This window comes from Mesoplodon densirostris, chromosome 18 (genome assembly GCF_025265405.1).
Source record: "Mesoplodon densirostris isolate mMesDen1 chromosome 18, mMesDen1 primary haplotype, whole genome shotgun sequence".
NCBI classification, from domain to species: Eukaryota; Metazoa; Chordata; class Mammalia; order Artiodactyla; family Ziphiidae; genus Mesoplodon; species Mesoplodon densirostris.
In genome coordinates this window covers 43,296,522-43,313,307 of record NC_082678.1, presented here as the reverse complement: position 1 = coordinate 43,313,307, position 16,786 = coordinate 43,296,522, and the positions used below count along the sequence as shown (strand labels likewise).

The following is a 16,786-nucleotide window of genomic DNA, read 5'->3' as shown; positions in this document are numbered from 1 at the left end:
CTGGAACATCTCGTGGGGCAGAGGGCATAAACACCAGAGAAACACAGCAAACGTAATACCAAAGAGAAGGTGTCCATGCCACACACGTAGGGGCGAGCGTTCAAGAGAACCACATCAGTGGGAAGGGGAGGCAAGGACATCAACACAGATCTTCACCTGGAAACCTTTTTCTCTAGCTGGTTAAAGTAGACTCGGGCTCCTGGAAGAAGTCCCCGTGGGGGAGGCAAGTGTGGGTCTTCAATATATATGTCCAAGTGAGGGGGGAATTCGCAGTCGGCCGTCTCCAGAGCTACGGTGAGCTTCACACACCGTCTCGTGGCCCCAGAGCTCCCTACAGAAGGATAGGCGAGGGGTCAGTGGTCTCTCTCAGGATCACAAGGTCCCATCACTCAATTTCATACCTTTCCCCAAAAGAGGTGTCATTACCAGGCTTTATCCAGAGATGTGACAAAATCTCAGCTGAGAAAGACACCAAGGAATCTGTGAAACTGGAAGGTCAGAGAAATACAATGAGAATGGAGGCATAAGAAAGCAGAGAATGGAGTCAGATCCAAGGACAGAAAGGAGTTACAGTGTCTGCCAGAACATTATCTATGAGGCCCTGGAAAGCCTTGCACTGTCTCAAACCGCATGCTACAAGTAACAGGGTTCATGGGAAAAGCAGGGTTGCGCAGATCACTCGAAACCCACACAGTCTTGCACCCAGAGGCCTCACCAAGAAACGCCCCAGCAAAGGTGAATCTCCACTTGCCTTTACACCTAGAATCTCGGTCAGTCCATCGTTCACAGCTTTGTATGCTGGGGCCCATGCCCACTCCCTTCAAATCATAGGTCCTTGAAAACTTTCACTTCTGATAGGGATCAGTTTTGTAAAAATTACACATGTAATCCAGTAGGGTGTTTGTTTGTTTGTTTACACAGGGGGGGAGTATCTCTGCAGCTTCTTCAACGGCACTGCAGCTACCCCAAAAAAGCCTACACGAGGAAAGTACAGCTGTTCCTGAAGCCATAAGCCAGCCACTTCTTGCACTGAAGGAAGGTTCTTCCCTAAAGCTTTGTCCTTGTTTTTTTTCTTATATTTCCTTTTATTGCTGAAGCTTTTCCTGAACTGTGAGAAAGCCTACTCAGTCATTTCAGAACAGTAACATACTGGGGGAAAATCAAGTGTGAAACACAACTTGCATCTTACACTGACATCATTCCTCTAGGAGCTAAATCACATGCAAGAAACACACACTGTAGCAGAGAATGGGCTGTTCATCCGACCCAACTACGGCAGAGGAAGAGAGAGCAGCTAGCTGGAGAAGCTGGTGGACATTTACTTGCCACTGAGCAGGTCAGTCAGCGAGGATTCAGGCAGTGCCCTGCTGATACCCAGCACCTCTGGGATGTCCTGGGAGCTCGCAAGTTCCAGGGTCCACTCATCCTGGACAGTGAGGCAGGACGCACAGCCAGCCAGCTCCGGAGGACGCTGTGATATGCAGGATGAACCACCTTCCTTGAACAACATTGGTGTCTGCCAGGAAATGGGGAGATGATTGTCTCTGAGTGTGTCCTGGTCCGGAGAGAGGTTCCTAACATACTACGAGGCAGTTTTGTTTCCTCTCTGGAGCCTAGTGAAGGAAAGTGATCCAGACACAGACAGGCCTTCTATTTGACCTAAATCCACCCTTCTTCTAGGAGACCTAGAAGTTCCTCTCCAGACCCCAAGCCAAAACAAGCTCTCCGGGGAAGGGCATGGTGAACTAGGGCACTCACGGGAGGGCCAGGGACCACGAGTCGGTACACCTGCCCTGGGTGCAGGAACTCAAACCAGCGGACTGAGGAGCTCAGGAAGATGAGGAGAACCTGAGGAGAGAGCAGGGCCCCTCAGACAGGGGCTGGGGCACAGGAGGTCAGGTCCCAGGCCCCAGGCCTCAGTTTACCTTCTGATCTGAGTTTTCACCTTCCCTGGGCTCAGGTGGGCCCCATCCAGTTCCCTCCTTCCTCTGGGTGCCCCCAAGCCAGCTCCCTAACACAAGGAAGCTGAGGGTGGGCTTGGGCACCTCCGAACTGGCTCCTGGGGGGACACAGAAGTTCCTCTTCATCAGTGCCTCCTTGTGGGACAGCAAGAACAGCCGGCTCTGTCCTATGTGGGGACCCTCTGGCAGGGAGGGCTCTGTCTGAGGAGGCCTTGAGGAGGTGGCCGAGTGAAGGACGGGTCTGGGCACAGACAGGATCAGGGCATCAGCCAGAAGAATCTGGACATAGACTCTGTCGGGAGAGACAAGGAATAGGTTTCTTAGCGATGCAGGCACTGGATGTTGTGGGCCCCAGAGTTCTACCACCTGCACCGGGCCCTTCCCCTTCCCCTCAGGGACTCAGAGGACAGTCACCAGCCTAAGGACCAACCTGGCCTGCTTCTTTTGCATGAAGACTGTCATGCTCAGCTCCTTCCAGGAAGGGAAGGTGCTTCTGACATTCCTTTCTACGACCAACTGGAACCTCTCCGCCCGCACCAGGCAGCCTGGAGAAGAAAGTTTTCTATTTTGGCAAGAGGAGAGGATTGTGGGATGGGCAGTAAAGCCGACCGCCCTGCAGGTCTCACGGCCTGACTCAGGCCAGAGCTGCTCCCCTAACACAACGTGAAGGCCTAGGCCTGAGCCTCATCTTGGAGGAGTCATACCTCCAAGGAAGAAACCATTCCATCTGCACGGCCAATCCCAACCCTGGCCACCTAGGCTGAGAGGCCTTGATTCTGCTTTCTCATAAATCCCTAAAACGCTTGTTCCGAGATCTGAAAAGCTTTCCTCTCTGGGGTTTCCCTGCCTACAAACCTCAATAAGCCCAAATAAGCCCCATTACTCTTCCACACTAAGAAGGTAAGAAATGGAAGTTGTCATCCTGGTTTGCCTAGGGAGGGAGAAGTGAATATTGGGAGTTGTAGTTCTGGCCGGGAACCCCTTGCTCCTTTACACCACCTGCCAATACCAGCCTCCTACACCTCCCACCAGACTGGTTGATCAACAGAAGCCACTCCAGCATCTCTAGTAAATCCCAGCAGTGCTTTCTGCCAAGCCCCCAGTTCAGAGAACCTCTACCCCACCACCACCTCTCTCCACCTCTGAACTCCAAACCTATGAGCCCGGGGTCAGTGACGGGCTGCGAGGGCTTGGCCAGGAGTAGGCAGGGGAGGGAACCGCTTTGGTCCTGAAGTCGCAGACAACCTTTACGAGATGAAGGCACCAGAATCCCAAGCAGAACCTACATGGAGATGAAGGCCGAGGCATCAAGTCTTATTAAACAGATATACTGGCCGAGGCATCAAGTTTTATTAAACAAATATACTGAGCATCTACCACGTGCCAGGCACTGTGTTAACTGTTAGAGCTACAAAGTGAACCACAAAAACATGGTCTGTGACCTCAAAGAGTTTATATTGAAGTGAGGTAGACAGATGCGGAAAAAATGCACCTGCATTCACACATTTAGTAGCCAGAGAGAAAGTATACAAATCGAGGTTAGAGCTAGGAGACCATGGAGGACCTCCCAAGACATAACAAGGAGTTTGGGTTTGATTTTATACACACTGGTAGAAACAAGAGAAGCAGTTAAATTAAGAGAGTTTTATAATCGATGTTCAATTGTACCCCATCCCTTTCTAGGTGCTGCAAGAGAACGGATTAGAGGGGGCCAAGAAGAGGTGGAGTATTCTAGTGAGAAGGCTAGTGTAGTCAAAATGACAAGAAAGGACTACGGTAGTGGTAGTGAAAATGGCAAAAAGAGGAAGTCCCCTGAGCCCCGCTGGAAACGCACTTACTGGGGCCGGGTGGAAGGCAGAGGGCAGCAGACAGAGCCAGGACCAGGCCAGGCGCTGATTGAGTTGGCAACTGGGCAGGTGAGAAGCCTCTGGGAGGGGCAGAAGGGTCTTAGGGTCAAAGGAGGCCCAGGCCCTGGACTTCCCTTCCTCTTTCAGGGCGGCCAGCGTAGGGAAAGAGCAGGGGGTCTGCAGTCGAGCGTACTGTCAGAGAGAAGAGACACCAGATTAGGTGTCCCCTGTGCCCGGGGTGTCCCCCAGGGCGTTAGCTCTGCCAACTCCATTCCCCCACATCCTCAGACCTTCTTCAGTGGACAGTGATGCGACTCTTCAAGGATCTCGCTGTGTGTGTTCCGACCGGGGCAGCCAGGTGGAACGAGAACCTCCAAGGTCGGGGCCAGGATTTGCAGCCCCAGGCTGGGGTCCCCGGGCAAGGAACGCTGCAGGAACTGGTGGTGTCTCAGCACATGGGGACACAGCCTTGGCCACGGAAAGAAGCGGAGTCACCTCCCCCAAAGACCCTGTCTCTCCCAGAATCTGGCTTTGCTGACAGAGGAAGTGTCCCACGCCCACCGCCTCCCCAGCCCAGACCCTTGTCCTCCTCACTTGCAGGCCAGCTCCTCCAGGGCCTTGGAGGCCCACAGGTAGAGGGGAAGTCCTAACTGATGTTCCCACACCAGCTGCTCGTACAGGGAGGCCCCAGGGGCTCGGTGGGAAGACTGAGTCTCAGGCATCAGACGAGAGAAGCCCTGAAGTAGAACGGCACCACGGAGGCAGGGGGCTAACATGGGCCTTCTCGTCCCCCCACCCATTGACTGCAGGAGGTGAACATCCTGGAGCTGGGGAGGCAGAAGGGAAAAAGCAACTCAGTGATCCCAGGCAGAGTTAAATGCAGTTTTCCACTGCCTGGGTCCCAGGAGAAATACAATTTCTCCTTTACAGGTTGTTTCCCTCCAGCCCCTTATGCCTCGCCTTCCATCACAAGCCGCTCCCCTGCGGTAAGGCTTCATCTCCCAGGAGCCTCACTCAGCCTTCCTGTGGGCCTGGGGGCTCCTGGCCAGCGGGGCCCTGGCTGCTCACCTGCACTTCAACTCCAGTTGGAAGGCCCTTCTGGAAAGGAGAGGCTCTGGACCTAACCGCTCCTCCCAGAGCCCCACTCTCTACTCCCTTCCGATCTGAGCTCTCGTCCAAATCATTCTTAACAAAAGCACCCCCACACCCCAACACACATTTATTATTTTTATAATCTTGCTGTAGAGGCGTCGACCTGCTGCAAAGAAGGACCAGCCCGTAAAGGTCAGACAAGCTACTGAAAGGGTCTCCTTCTGTCACCAGCCCTGGCCCCTCACATACCTCCAGACGGACTCCTGGTCGCACTACCCGCCTGAGGCCATGGGACTGCTGGTAGGCGAGGCAGAGCCCCAGCTGCCCGTCCAGCTCGTAGAGACCCGCAGGCTGATTCAGCGTGCCAGTGACCGTTCCCTGCAAAGAAGCCGGAGGGCCAGGTGATCCCTGTTCCCTTCCTCTTTGGAGACCGCCATGTTTCCCGCCCTTCGGGCTCAAGGATCTCTCCCTTATGCTCACCGTGTATGATAAGAGCCTGGAGTCCCGGACAAGACCGTCTGGACCTGGACCCTTCTTGTCTTGCGGATTGCTGAGTATGGGGAGTGGCTGGGGGCTGGTCTCCAAGGGGGCTCCTTCCAGCTCCAGTTCCAGCTCTCGCACATATTCTGGTTTCAGGGGCAAAAGCTGGGAGGAGGGACTGGTCATCCAAATCCGGTAACGGTGACCAGGGAGCTTGGACGCTCGCAGCTCCGTCAGCACATAGGCCTTATGAGGCCGAAGGGCTCGGTGCCACACCAGCTGGGCAGGGACCTGGCTTGTGTGGAAGCAGGCAACACGCTACGTGAGAGGCTTCCCATGATGCCGCCCCTCTGCCAGGGTCCCTTCCCATCACAATGTGACCCTCAAAGACCTACTCCTCGAGAGCCTTTCCTTGCCTCTTCATTTTCCCTGTTCGCCAATTAAATCTTAAGCGACAGAACTCTCAGGATCTCTCCCCTCTCACAGGAAATGGCAAATATTTCCTAATCCGTCCCCCAAGGCACAAACCATCCCTACAACTTTCTCCAAAATATATAAATATTCCTTTCAGAAAATTCTGCCCTTTCCCCATCCCCCTCCAACATACAAACCAGCCATACAAACAACGTTCACTTATTTAATCAGTATGCACACGGTACATAAGCATCCAGTATTGGGACAGATGTTAAGGGAAATATCATAGACTTCTCTCATCTCCAACATATTTCAAACCACGGGGAAGCTCAGACACAAACCCAAGTAATAACATGGAGCCATGTATGATCAAGTGGCAAAAACAATACACATCCGGTAAGGTTTCAGAGAAAGAAAGAGGTCAGGATGGGCTGGAATGATCAGGAAGGCCAAGTGAAAGAAGCTGAACTCGCCAGGGTCCTGAAGGCCATCTCTGCTTTGCTGAAGTAGAGACGAGAGAGAAGCGTGATTCAAGCAACAGGCAACAACACAGAAATGTTCAGAACCCAGAATGAGCAAGGCAGTGAAAACCCTGGCCAGGATGGAGGAGGAATGTCCTTGGCAATTGCCAGAGACAAGATGGAAGGGCCGAGATGAAGAAAAACCCCAGAAGTAACATGCTGAAGACTTTCAATCTTTCAGAAAGGGAGAGACATCCAACTAGGAAAATAAAAATGAACGGCAGAGGGTCTCATATGGAATGGAGAAAGGTGGTTGTTGAAGAAATTTAAGCAAAAGGAAAAAAGTTACATAGATGAGACCGTTAATAAGTATAACAATCTTCTAGGGCATGTCCCTCCCAGAGCACGGCTGCCATTCTCAGGGGCTTCAAAACACACTGATGACTCTGGATACTTGAACTTCACAGTCCCCTATGCTCGGCTTCACAGACCCCCCATTTCTCTCTAAAACCAGCTGAGTACCACCAGTCGGACCTTGGACGTCACAACTCATCATAAGGTATTGCTAAGATTTCACTTAAGCTTACTGCTTATGCAAAACAAGTAGCTAATGATGGTTTGACTGAACACACGAATGAATGACTGAATACTATTGCTTCTGCTCTCCCCTGCTCCCCCTGGGCTCTTACTAGGACCTCCCAATATTGCAGCCACTTCTCCTTTATTCAGACGTTGAGGTCCTTCCCTTCCTCTGTCCAAATGCCAGGATCTGAATACCTATCCCCTGAATCCTGCCCTTTTTACCCACACTCCACCCTTGAGTTTACAGCACCACAGCCCTCTTTCCTCAACTCTTCTTCTAAGGCAAAAACCCTACTGAGGAAGACAGACCCACACCACCCCAGGGCAAAACACTGACGCTAACCCTCTCCAGCTGCGCCTCCGTCACTGCTTAGCGATCTCTTATCCTCAACTGCCTGGCACAGCAGTTTACCCTGAACCTTTACTCCTCTCTTCAGAGTTCAGTCTTTCTAGACATGACCTCACTCCTCTATCATGGAGGAGATTCACTGGGATCATCTAGAGTGACAGTGTTTCGCCAATGTGTCTCTTCAGCAGCCTGTAAACAAACCAAGATCACTCCTCCCCTGACCTCCCAGACTTATTCCAAAGCCCATCTCTGCACCCTCACAGTGCCTTGTGCATGTGCATGTCTCTACCCCAGCACTTATGACCCTGAACAGTAATCACTGACTCACTTATCCGGCTGAGAGCTTCCAGAGGACAAGAGCCATCAACTTACTCAATTTTGTGCCTCTGAAATGACCAAAGCCCCTAGCATACAGCACATACTCAATAAAGGGCCAATCCTGGTACAGGTGATACTCCAGTCCCAGACGGCCCTCCCTCTCTTCTAGGGATTCAAATCATAGCCACCTTCAAGAACCAGATCGAGTCTAAACTCTCCGTCTTTAGGCTTCTCTCCACATAATAAACTCTAGCTAACCTGCTATAGCAGTTACAACTATACCACACACCTTGGAACTTACACACTGTTCTGTATTATTCTCTGCTTGTTTTACAAATCAGTATGATATAAAATCTACAATAAGATTATAAACTACCCAAAGGCCTTGGCCTACTTTAGTTGCCCTGCAGAAATTCAAGTGCATTTCAGAGCTTTCTCCCTCAAATGAGCCAATCCTACCATGCTCAGAATTTTTGAATGCTCTAGGAGACTTAAAACATTCTAATGTAAACAATATACATAAGCTCCTCTTTAACCCAAAAGGAAAAAACAAGATTAGAAATTTGGGTAGTTTGTAAGCTTTTTTAGTTTCTTTATACTCTAATTACTGTTACTCCAGCTCATGACACACAGAGATACAGGTAAGAATTCTTATAGTGCTAGTAAATTTCATAGTTTCCTTTTTCGATATGCATGTTAAAGAGCCCATTCATCCTTTAATTGGTTTGAATGCTTCTGAAACTTTATTCAGATAATTGTATAAATCATATAACAATAATCAGTATAAAAATGAATGACTTTAAAATCATACCCGGGGGGGGAAGAAAAATCATACCAAGGACTTCCCTGGTGGTGCAGTGGATAAGACTCTGCACTCCCAATGTAGGGAGCCCAGGTTCGATCCCTGCTCAGGGAAGTAGATCCCACGTGCATGCCACAACTAAGAGTTTGCATGCCACAGCTAAGGAGCCCATGTGCTACAACTAAGGAGCTGGCAAGCCGCAACTAAAGAGCCCACCCTGCTGCAACTAAGACCCGGCACAACCAAATAAATACATACTTTAAAAATAATAATAATAAAAAATAAAATCGTACCAGTTGATGTAAAAAGACTCAACAATAAGTACCAAGTTTTACTAAAAGTACATGTATTTCATGTTTCAATGGTGTTAAGATAAATACTTTCCTTGCTCATTCTTCTAATGCAGGGGAAAAACAAGTGATTCTGGCAGGTTTTCAAAATGGGACACATGATACAAAAGTTGTCTCCTCGAATGAGCTGCACAGCAGGGAAGTCTAGTCCCCACGTCCTGTATGTAGGGAAGGCGTCACTCACACTGCTCCCTCAACAGCACTATTCCAGAAACAACTCTCCCCAGCTGTCCTCCTTTCCTACCTGGTTCCTCCTATGATGTTATCTTTCCTATTAGGAGTTTGTACCCCCCTTCCACACCTCCACACCCCTGAATTGACCCTAATCCTCACCTGCACGATGACAGACACATGGCTGCCAACTGGGGATGATCCACCAAGAAACAGAATGAAGTAGGCTTTCTTTCGACTTTTCACCAGAGCGCTCAATCGAACCAGCTCCCCAGCAAGGTTTGGCTGCACATTTCTGTGCTTGCTTCTAAAAAAAGTAGAGAGAGAAGTCATTTTTATTTCTCTCTTTTTTTCCCCTACAAATGCCTTCCTTTCCACTATAATCTAGTAGTGATGTAAAATTTCCATAACCCAAAGCCATTGTTCTAAAAACCTCCTTCAGGGCTTCCCTGGTGGCGCAGTGGGTGAGAGTCCGCCTGCCAATGCAGGGGACACGGGTTCGTGCCCCGGTCCGGGAAGATCCTACACGCCGCGGAGCGGCTGGGACCGTGGGCCATGGCCGCTGAGCCTGCGCGTCTGGAGCCTGTGCTCCGCAACGGGAGAGGCCACAGCAGTGAGAGACCCGCGTACCGCAAAAAAAAAAAAAAAAAAAAAAACCTCCTTCAAACTCTACCTGCCCTTAGATAAGGCAAACTTCCCTTGAAGAATCTGACTCTTAACTTTCTGAGAGGCCCCATTGTTCCCCTGATTTGGAACATTCCATCTATATTACTCTCAATGCCTTTCTTTCCCTCCTTCCACTGACCCACCATCATCATCCCAGTTTTACAGTGTTGCCTCCTCCCCTACACGGAAGAGTTACCTGTGCCTGAGCAGGTGGGAAGCCATCTCTGGGTAGAGAACAGGGATGGGGGTGAGGGGGCCAGGACTGACGGTCAAGGGAAACACTGGCACAGCGGCACCCCAGAGCTCCAAGTGCCCTTCTCCTGAGGACTTCATTGCAGGAGGGAGGTAACTCCAGCTGGGGAACAGAAAGAGATGGCCCAACCAAGAAAGGTCCAGATCTATGAGCTAGAAAAGACCAAGGGCAAGGATTAATCAGGACCCTAGCATCCAGTCCACCCCGCCTCCATCTTTGTTCCCTCAGAGACTTAATTGTCTTGCTCCCTAGACACCATTCTTATTAGTATCTGAGGGATCTGACTGGCCCCTTCCTACTCACCTCACAGCCCAGGGTACCAGTGTTATCTCTTATATAGAGGCTTCCATTCCTGCACTCTTGTTCCAAGTCCCCTGATAGGTCTGTTAGTGTCCCTAAAAGTATCAGCCGTTCCCGGGGCAGGGGGACGCCATGTGGTCCAGCCTCTTTGGCCCAAGCCTGGTATGCAGTACTGCTCCAGGACAAGTGGCTGCAGCATGGGAGACGTTGGTGGGTCCTGAGGTCCTTTACTGAGACAAAGCTGCAGAGTGAAGGGAACAGAGGTTTTGTGAAGCTATGTTCAAGCCTAGGAATTTTATCCTCAACCCCAACAAATCCCCCAAGATCCCAAGGAAAGATCAATGGGGAACCTGGACTAAGAAAGTTTGATGGATTGAAAAAACTGGGAGTGAGGGCCTAAGAAAATGAGGATGGGGTCTGGGTCCAAACACTGGGTAGTACCTAGGGAAGGCAGGAAGAAAGTCTGTGCTGAGTCATATCTTGAACAAGACAGTGCCACAGAGAGGACCCAGAGAAATGGAGTGGGAATGTAAGAGCAGCCTGAGGAGATGAGCATGTGGGGAGAACATTTTAGAGACGACACAAACTGCTCCCCTGACGGCATCTCAGCTCTCAGCTCCACAGAGAACGTCAGTGGGGGCACTAAGGCATCTGCCTAATGGCTCAACCTCATTGGCCCCAGCCAGGTTTCCTTCCTAGTCTGGAGTATCACAGTACTAGAGACTGGCTGGGAAGCCGAGGCTGAGGTGGGAGTTGATATCACAAGCTCCCAAATCTCAAGAGATGTTTGAGATCAACCATTCTTAAGCAAAGTGCCGCAACACTGCTGAGTCACTACCAATTGTGAGGTATATCGCAGAGAATGTGATACAAGTTAAATTATCAAAGTTGTGATAGAGTCACATTTTTGTAATACCATTATTACATTCCCACGGTTTTTTCACTCACTTCAACTCCCATGGTTTTTTCAGTGGAAAAGAAACAGGATAAGGTTACAAAACATGACAATTTATCCTCCTTGTTGCACTCATGAACATAAGCCACATGTGAGTGCTAAAGATTAGAAATGCTGTTCTAGATGGCCCACTCCCCTTCCACATCTGCCTCATTCTTCCCCAGTGACTTCAGAGCAGATAAAAGGCAAAGACAGATACTAACATCGTTGCACCCCTGCTATACACATACCGTACTGGGTCCATTTACGCTCAATACTGCATTGAATCTTCACCAAAAACCCCTGGAAACACACCAATGAGGAAATTTACAGAGGTTCAGGTACACAGTGGTGTAGGTGGCAAAGCCAGGTATGTCTCACTCAAAAGTCTTTTTGTCTTTCCCTACTTCTATAAAAGCCTAGGAAAAAACAACTGGAGGGAACCATGCCTTTACCCTAGGCACCTTCAGGACAGAAAACAGTAAGGATAGGGGTCACTTTTCTCAGATTCTTCAGGGTTTGGGTCAGGAAACTGAGGGTGATAACTGCAGACCTTCTGCATGGGCCACTGCCCTCTAACTTTCAAGGCCACCACAGTACCTGGCACACAGCAGGCACTCAGTGAAGGGAAATGGAAAAATGAATGAATATTTATACCTGTCAAATAATTTTTACTATATCCTCATCCACCATCTTCTACATATTGTGCTATCTAGTCTACATTTATCCTGAAGAATAACAAGAAACTTAAACAGGTTGCAAGTTTTCTAAAAATTGCTGACTTACCACTTTTCAATTATTCTTTTTGGATTTTCAGTTATTATTGGGAAATAACAAAATAAACAAAGCTAAACAGATTTCTACCTTTTTTAAAAAAAGAACAAACAGTGATATGTTTATTCACGTAACAATACCGTACGGCAGTTAAAATAAATGACCTAGGGCTTTCCTGGTGGCGCAGTGGTTGAGAGTCCGCCTGCCGATGCAGGGGACGCGGGTTCGTGCCCCGGTCTGGGAAGATCCCACATGCCGCGGAGCAGCTGGGCCCGTGAGACATGGCTGCTGGGCCTGCGCATCCAGAGCCTGTGCTCCGCAACGGGAGAAAGACCTAGAGCTATCAATGTGAATAAATCTCAGAAGCATAATGTTAAGCACAAAAAAGCAAACTGCAGAGGATATACAAGGTATGGTACTGTTTATACAAAGTCTAAAGGTATGTAAAACTACTGTATATTGCTTAGGGATAGATGCATGGATAGAAAAAAATATAAAGATATTCACAAGAATGATATACCCTCATACTCCAGATACTAGTTACTTCTATGAGGAGGTAAGCAGGTTTCTTTTTGAAGAACTTTTCGGAGCCTTTAACATGCCAATGAGCCTCATGATTCTCCTAGAGAAGTTTATCTTATGCAATGTCTCTCAAACTTATTTGGCCATGGAACCCTTTTCCTGTAGTACTTTATTAACATTGCCTAGAACGGTTTAGGAATGGTAGTATAGTATTACAAAGGACAAAAACAGGGCTTCCCTAGTGGTGCAGTGGTTGAGAATCTGCCTGCTAATGTAGGGGACACGGGTTCGAGCCCTGGTCTGGGAAGATCCCACATGCCACGAAGCAACTAAGCCCATGAGCCACAACTACTAAGCCTGCGCGTCTGGAGCCTGTGCTCCGCAACATGAGAGGCCGCGATAGTGAGAGGCCCGCGCACTGCGATGAAGAGTGGCCCCCACTTGCCACAACTAGAGAAAGCCCTTGCACAGAAATGAAGACCCAACACAGCCCCAAATAAATAAATTAATTAATTTTAAAAAAAAGGACAAAAACAAAACAAAACAAAGAAACACCTTCAGAAGACCTCAAACTCAGGTCTTTCAAAATCAACGATCTACACTTGCTGAAGTCACAGTCTGTATCTTAGTTTCCTAATGCACAAAATGAAATAGTATCAGCCTCTCTCCCCACTTTGAGGGTTCTTTTTCCATATTTTCTTTCTATCTTCTCACGCCCCTCTCCTTGTCTCTAAACTTGACTTGAGCCAATTAAGGAGAACTACAAAAAAAGGAAAGCAGCTTGATGGAGAATGAGAAAGACTGGCAGAAGGGGTTTTCTTTAGACCACCTTTTCCTCCCCTTAAGTTTCCCCTTACTCAACTCAAATAAGTCCTTCCTTTTCAATCCCAAATTTAACTTTCCTGGGAACCCCACTTCTCCTTACCTGTAGCTGAGGGGCAGTGTTAAACCCTGGTTCCTTCCCTGGGACAACCAGATAGTCTTCACACAGTCAATTACCAACTGAGTCAACTGGACATCAGGCTCCTTGCCAGGTGGACACAGGGTCTCTTCGATGAAGGCCTGGGCAGCCTCAAGCCAGGCTTGCTCCTGAGGAAAGTGAAGCGAGTTCAAACACCTTCCTGACCATCTTGCCCACCAAGGAAACTGGGGAATAATAAAGGAATAGATTTTTTTTGTTTTTTTTAAATCAGGAGGGAGGACTTCCCTGGTGGCACAATGGTTAAGAATCCACCTACAGATGCAGGGGACATGGGTTCGACCCCTGGTCCTGGAAGATCCCACACACCGCGGAGCAACTAAGCCTGTGTGCTACAACTACTGAGTCTGCGCTCTAGAGCCTGTGAACCACAACTACTGAGCCCACACACCACAACTACTGAAGCCTGGGTGCCTAGAGCCTATGCTCTGCAATAAGAGAAGCCCCCGCACTGCAACGAAGAGTAGCCCCCGCTCGCCGCAACTAGAGAAAGCCTGCGTGCAACAACAAAGACCCAACGCAGCCAAAAAAGAAACAAATCAAGCGGGAAAAAAATGAAGATGTAAAGTAAAGCAGTTTAGAGCTTGAAGAAACCTTAGAAGTCTTAGTTTAGCCAATCAACTTAGACAACTGGCCATCCAGCTTTGGTCTTGCCTCTTTCTTTAACAAACCTGTACCAATCCTTCAAGTGCTCAATTAGAATAAATATTCCTTGTGAACTCTTCTTTGAGCATCCCTGGCAGAATGCTGCTCCCTCCTTGGAGCTCCCACAGTACCTTGCACATGGAGCAATGACCACCAGATACAGTGGCGGCCCACCTTCTATGGGGTCTGATTCTAAAGCCAGCAAGTTGAAAAACAAGACTGGTCTAAGGTCACTCTAAAAAAAAATCCTTTAAATTGCTCATAAGGAATAGTACATAACACTGTACAGTAATATGTATATGGAAATGGAAATGTGCCTAATAATAGACATTACATAAAAGGACATAAGCAGAGTATAATTTTTAATCATCCCCCTCTTTTTTTAGTGAAGTGTATACATTTGAATGCCTATAAGCTAAATATATATGAGATACAATCCCACTGGAATTGTTTCCTGTTCTGTCTTTGTAGCTAAGATGTGGGCTTCCTAAGGAGGACAGGAACCATCTTTGTATGTGTACCACATTCTGGGGACATAGTAGCCTTTATATATAGATAACTCTAGGGGAGAGGGCCAGTTCAGCCTACTCCTAGTGCTAAGCAGATTTTAAAATTCCAACAGAGTTCAACAATACTTAATGACCTTTACCCTTCTTGATCCCCAGTGATAATTCAAAACCATTATAGCTCTATCCCTGTTCCTCCAGTGCTCCTCCAGTCACTCCTCCACATCCAGTTAACCTTTAGCAGCTTGAAAACAGCTTGAAAAACCAGTGTTCAAGTTCTAGACGACTTCAGTGTCCTTGTGGATGGCCCTATCATTGACCTTCACCTTCACCCCATCTCAGTCAAACACTCTTGTTCATGGTCAATGTTGTCAAAATTGGACCAGGTTATCACTCAGAACTGCCCACCAACATCAGACTCCCACACTTTTTGCCTTCCTCTCTTGATCTTCTCTTTTAGCTCCTATTCCTGAGGACCTGTCCATTGGCACACTGAATACTACTGTTTCTCAAAGTGGTACTGATGCCTCAGAATCACCAAAGTTCTGTTTAAAATGCAAATGATATTTAGGCGATCCCGTCTATTGACTCAGAACCCAGGAGTGGGTGGGGTGGGGGGAGTTAGCTCCAGAGTGTGTTTTGAACTTGGGTCTTGTGTAGGGAAAGGAAGAAGTGAAAGAAGACATCCACATTTAATGGCAGAACTATTCGGTTGAGGGTTCTATTTGCCAAGTTAGTGAATATTGGAAGAGAGGTGGATTTTCTGAAAAGCTCAGTGTTGTTGGGCATATGTGGCGCCTGTAGGTTGGCCAGATGGAGAATCTGGCAGGCAGATGGATATAACTAAAGCTCAGGAGAGAGATCACAGCCAAAGTAGAGATTTAGGAAAAACCAGCATCTATCACTGGCTATTAAAGCCATGCAGTCAGTGGATGAGGTCGAGAAAAAAGTGTACAGTGTTCTCAAACTTCGGCGTATATCAGTATTAAACTGGGGAGCTTACCTAATTTAGATTCTATCTCCTCAGTATCTTTTTACTCTGTTTTCACCTCTGGAACCTCAACATTGCTGCCATGGTCGGGGTCACTACCATCTCTTACTACACTTAAACTACAGCGTTCTAACTGATGCTCTCTAGTCCAGGGGTCCCCAACTCCCGGGCCATGGACCGGTACCGGTCGGTGGCCTGTTAGGAACCAGGCAGCACAGGAGGAGGTGAGCAGCAGGCGGTGAGCAAGCGAAGCTTCATCTGTATTTACAGCCACTCCGCAACGCTCGCATTAAAGGCTGAGCTCCGCCTCCTTTCAGAACAGCGATGGCTGAGCTCCGCCTCCTTTCAGAACAGCGATGGCATTAGATTCTCATAGAAGCGAGAACCCTACTGTGACCTGCGCATGTGAGGGATCTAGGCTGTGCGCTCCTTATGAGAATCTAACGCCTGATGATCTGAGGTGGAGCTAAGGCAGTGACGCTAGCGCTGGGGAGTAGCTGCAAAAACAAATTATCATTAGCAGAGAGGTTTGACTGCATAGAGACCAGAATAAATCAATGTGCTTGAATCATCCCGAAACCATCCCCCCCCCCAAAAAGAAACTGTCTTCCACGAAACCGGTCCCAGGTGCCAAAAAGGTTGGGGACCACCGCAGTCCACTCTCTACTCTGCTACCTCAGGAAACGAAAACAAAACTTATCCACTCTTTTGCTTAAAACCCTTCAATAACTCCCAATTATCCTCCGGTTGAAATCACTGCCTACCAAGACTTACGAGACTGTCACCTTTGACCCTTCCACCACCACCCAGCTGAACTTTTTGAGTTTTTCACAGACACCTGCTCTGTCTCTTGCCTTTGAACATGTTTTTTGCCTCCGCCTTGAAACCTCTTTTAGCGCTTTTTTTTTTTTTCCTTGCTAACTCCTGCACGTACTTCGGGTCTCAGAAGCTTTTCCAGATTATCGGTTACCCCTTTCCCATACAGCTGCGTCAGGGGTCTCCCCCAGGAATTCACAGCCCCACAGTTAGCCGTTCGTCTGCTCCTGGCTTCCCACTGGGCTTGAAGACTAAAGAGTGGACAGAGGTGTCTTTATGGTTCACTGCCGGAGCCACAGCCATGATGGAATAAATATAATCGCAGAACCAGTGAGAGGGGCGGGACGAAGAGTCTCACCGTCCCCCCTCGCCTGGGGGCGGCCAGCTAAGTCAGGGAGGCAAAGAGGCAAGGTGGAGCTTACAGGAGCAGAAAGAAAATATGGGACAGGCAAGAAAAAAGGGACGAGGGACAGAGAACAGCACTCACGGAGGCAGAAGACTCAGCCCGGCACGCCGCCATGATGCTCCGGCGACTCCACCCCCTGGAAAGCGCGCCGAGGCTCGAAGGCGGGC

General features: G+C 48.7%; 1 protein-coding gene across 7 annotated transcripts in view; it reads right to left on the bottom strand.

Annotated features, from left to right (window-relative positions):
* The window catches only part of CTC1 (CST telomere replication complex component 1), a 19,250-nt gene extending 2,500 nt beyond the window's left edge, over positions 1–16,750 (bottom strand). For 2 of the 7 annotated variants that reach the window (XM_060082136.1, XM_060082138.1), the window contains exons 1-17: positions 16,701–16,750; positions 13,202–13,365; positions 10,050–10,287; positions 9,690–9,898; positions 8,990–9,134; positions 5,381–5,671; positions 5,150–5,278; positions 4,403–4,635; positions 4,099–4,276; positions 3,800–4,000; positions 3,117–3,243; positions 2,392–2,506; positions 1,926–2,253; positions 1,759–1,848; positions 1,323–1,516; positions 427–488; positions 157–331 (exon numbers count right to left, since the gene is read on the bottom strand). In XM_060082136.1, coding sequence (XP_059938119.1) covers positions 157–331; positions 427–488; positions 1,323–1,516; positions 1,759–1,848; positions 1,926–2,253; positions 2,392–2,506; positions 3,117–3,243; positions 3,800–4,000; positions 4,099–4,276; positions 4,403–4,635; positions 5,150–5,278; positions 5,381–5,671; positions 8,990–9,134; positions 9,690–9,898; positions 10,050–10,287; positions 13,202–13,365; positions 16,701–16,733 — 2,912 coding nt within the window. In that variant the 5' untranslated portion in view covers positions 16,734–16,750. Of the gene's footprint in view, positions 1–156; positions 332–426; positions 489–1,322; positions 1,517–1,758; positions 1,849–1,925; positions 2,254–2,391; positions 2,507–3,116; positions 3,244–3,799; positions 4,001–4,098; positions 4,277–4,402; positions 4,636–5,149; positions 5,279–5,380; positions 5,676–8,989; positions 9,135–9,689; positions 9,899–10,049; positions 10,288–11,231; positions 11,284–13,201; positions 13,366–16,700 lie in introns of those variants that run through there. The other 5 variants (XM_060082137.1, XM_060082139.1, XM_060082141.1 and 2 more) reach the window with 5 other exon arrangements.
* Between the last annotated feature and the right edge of the window lie 36 nt (positions 16,751–16,786).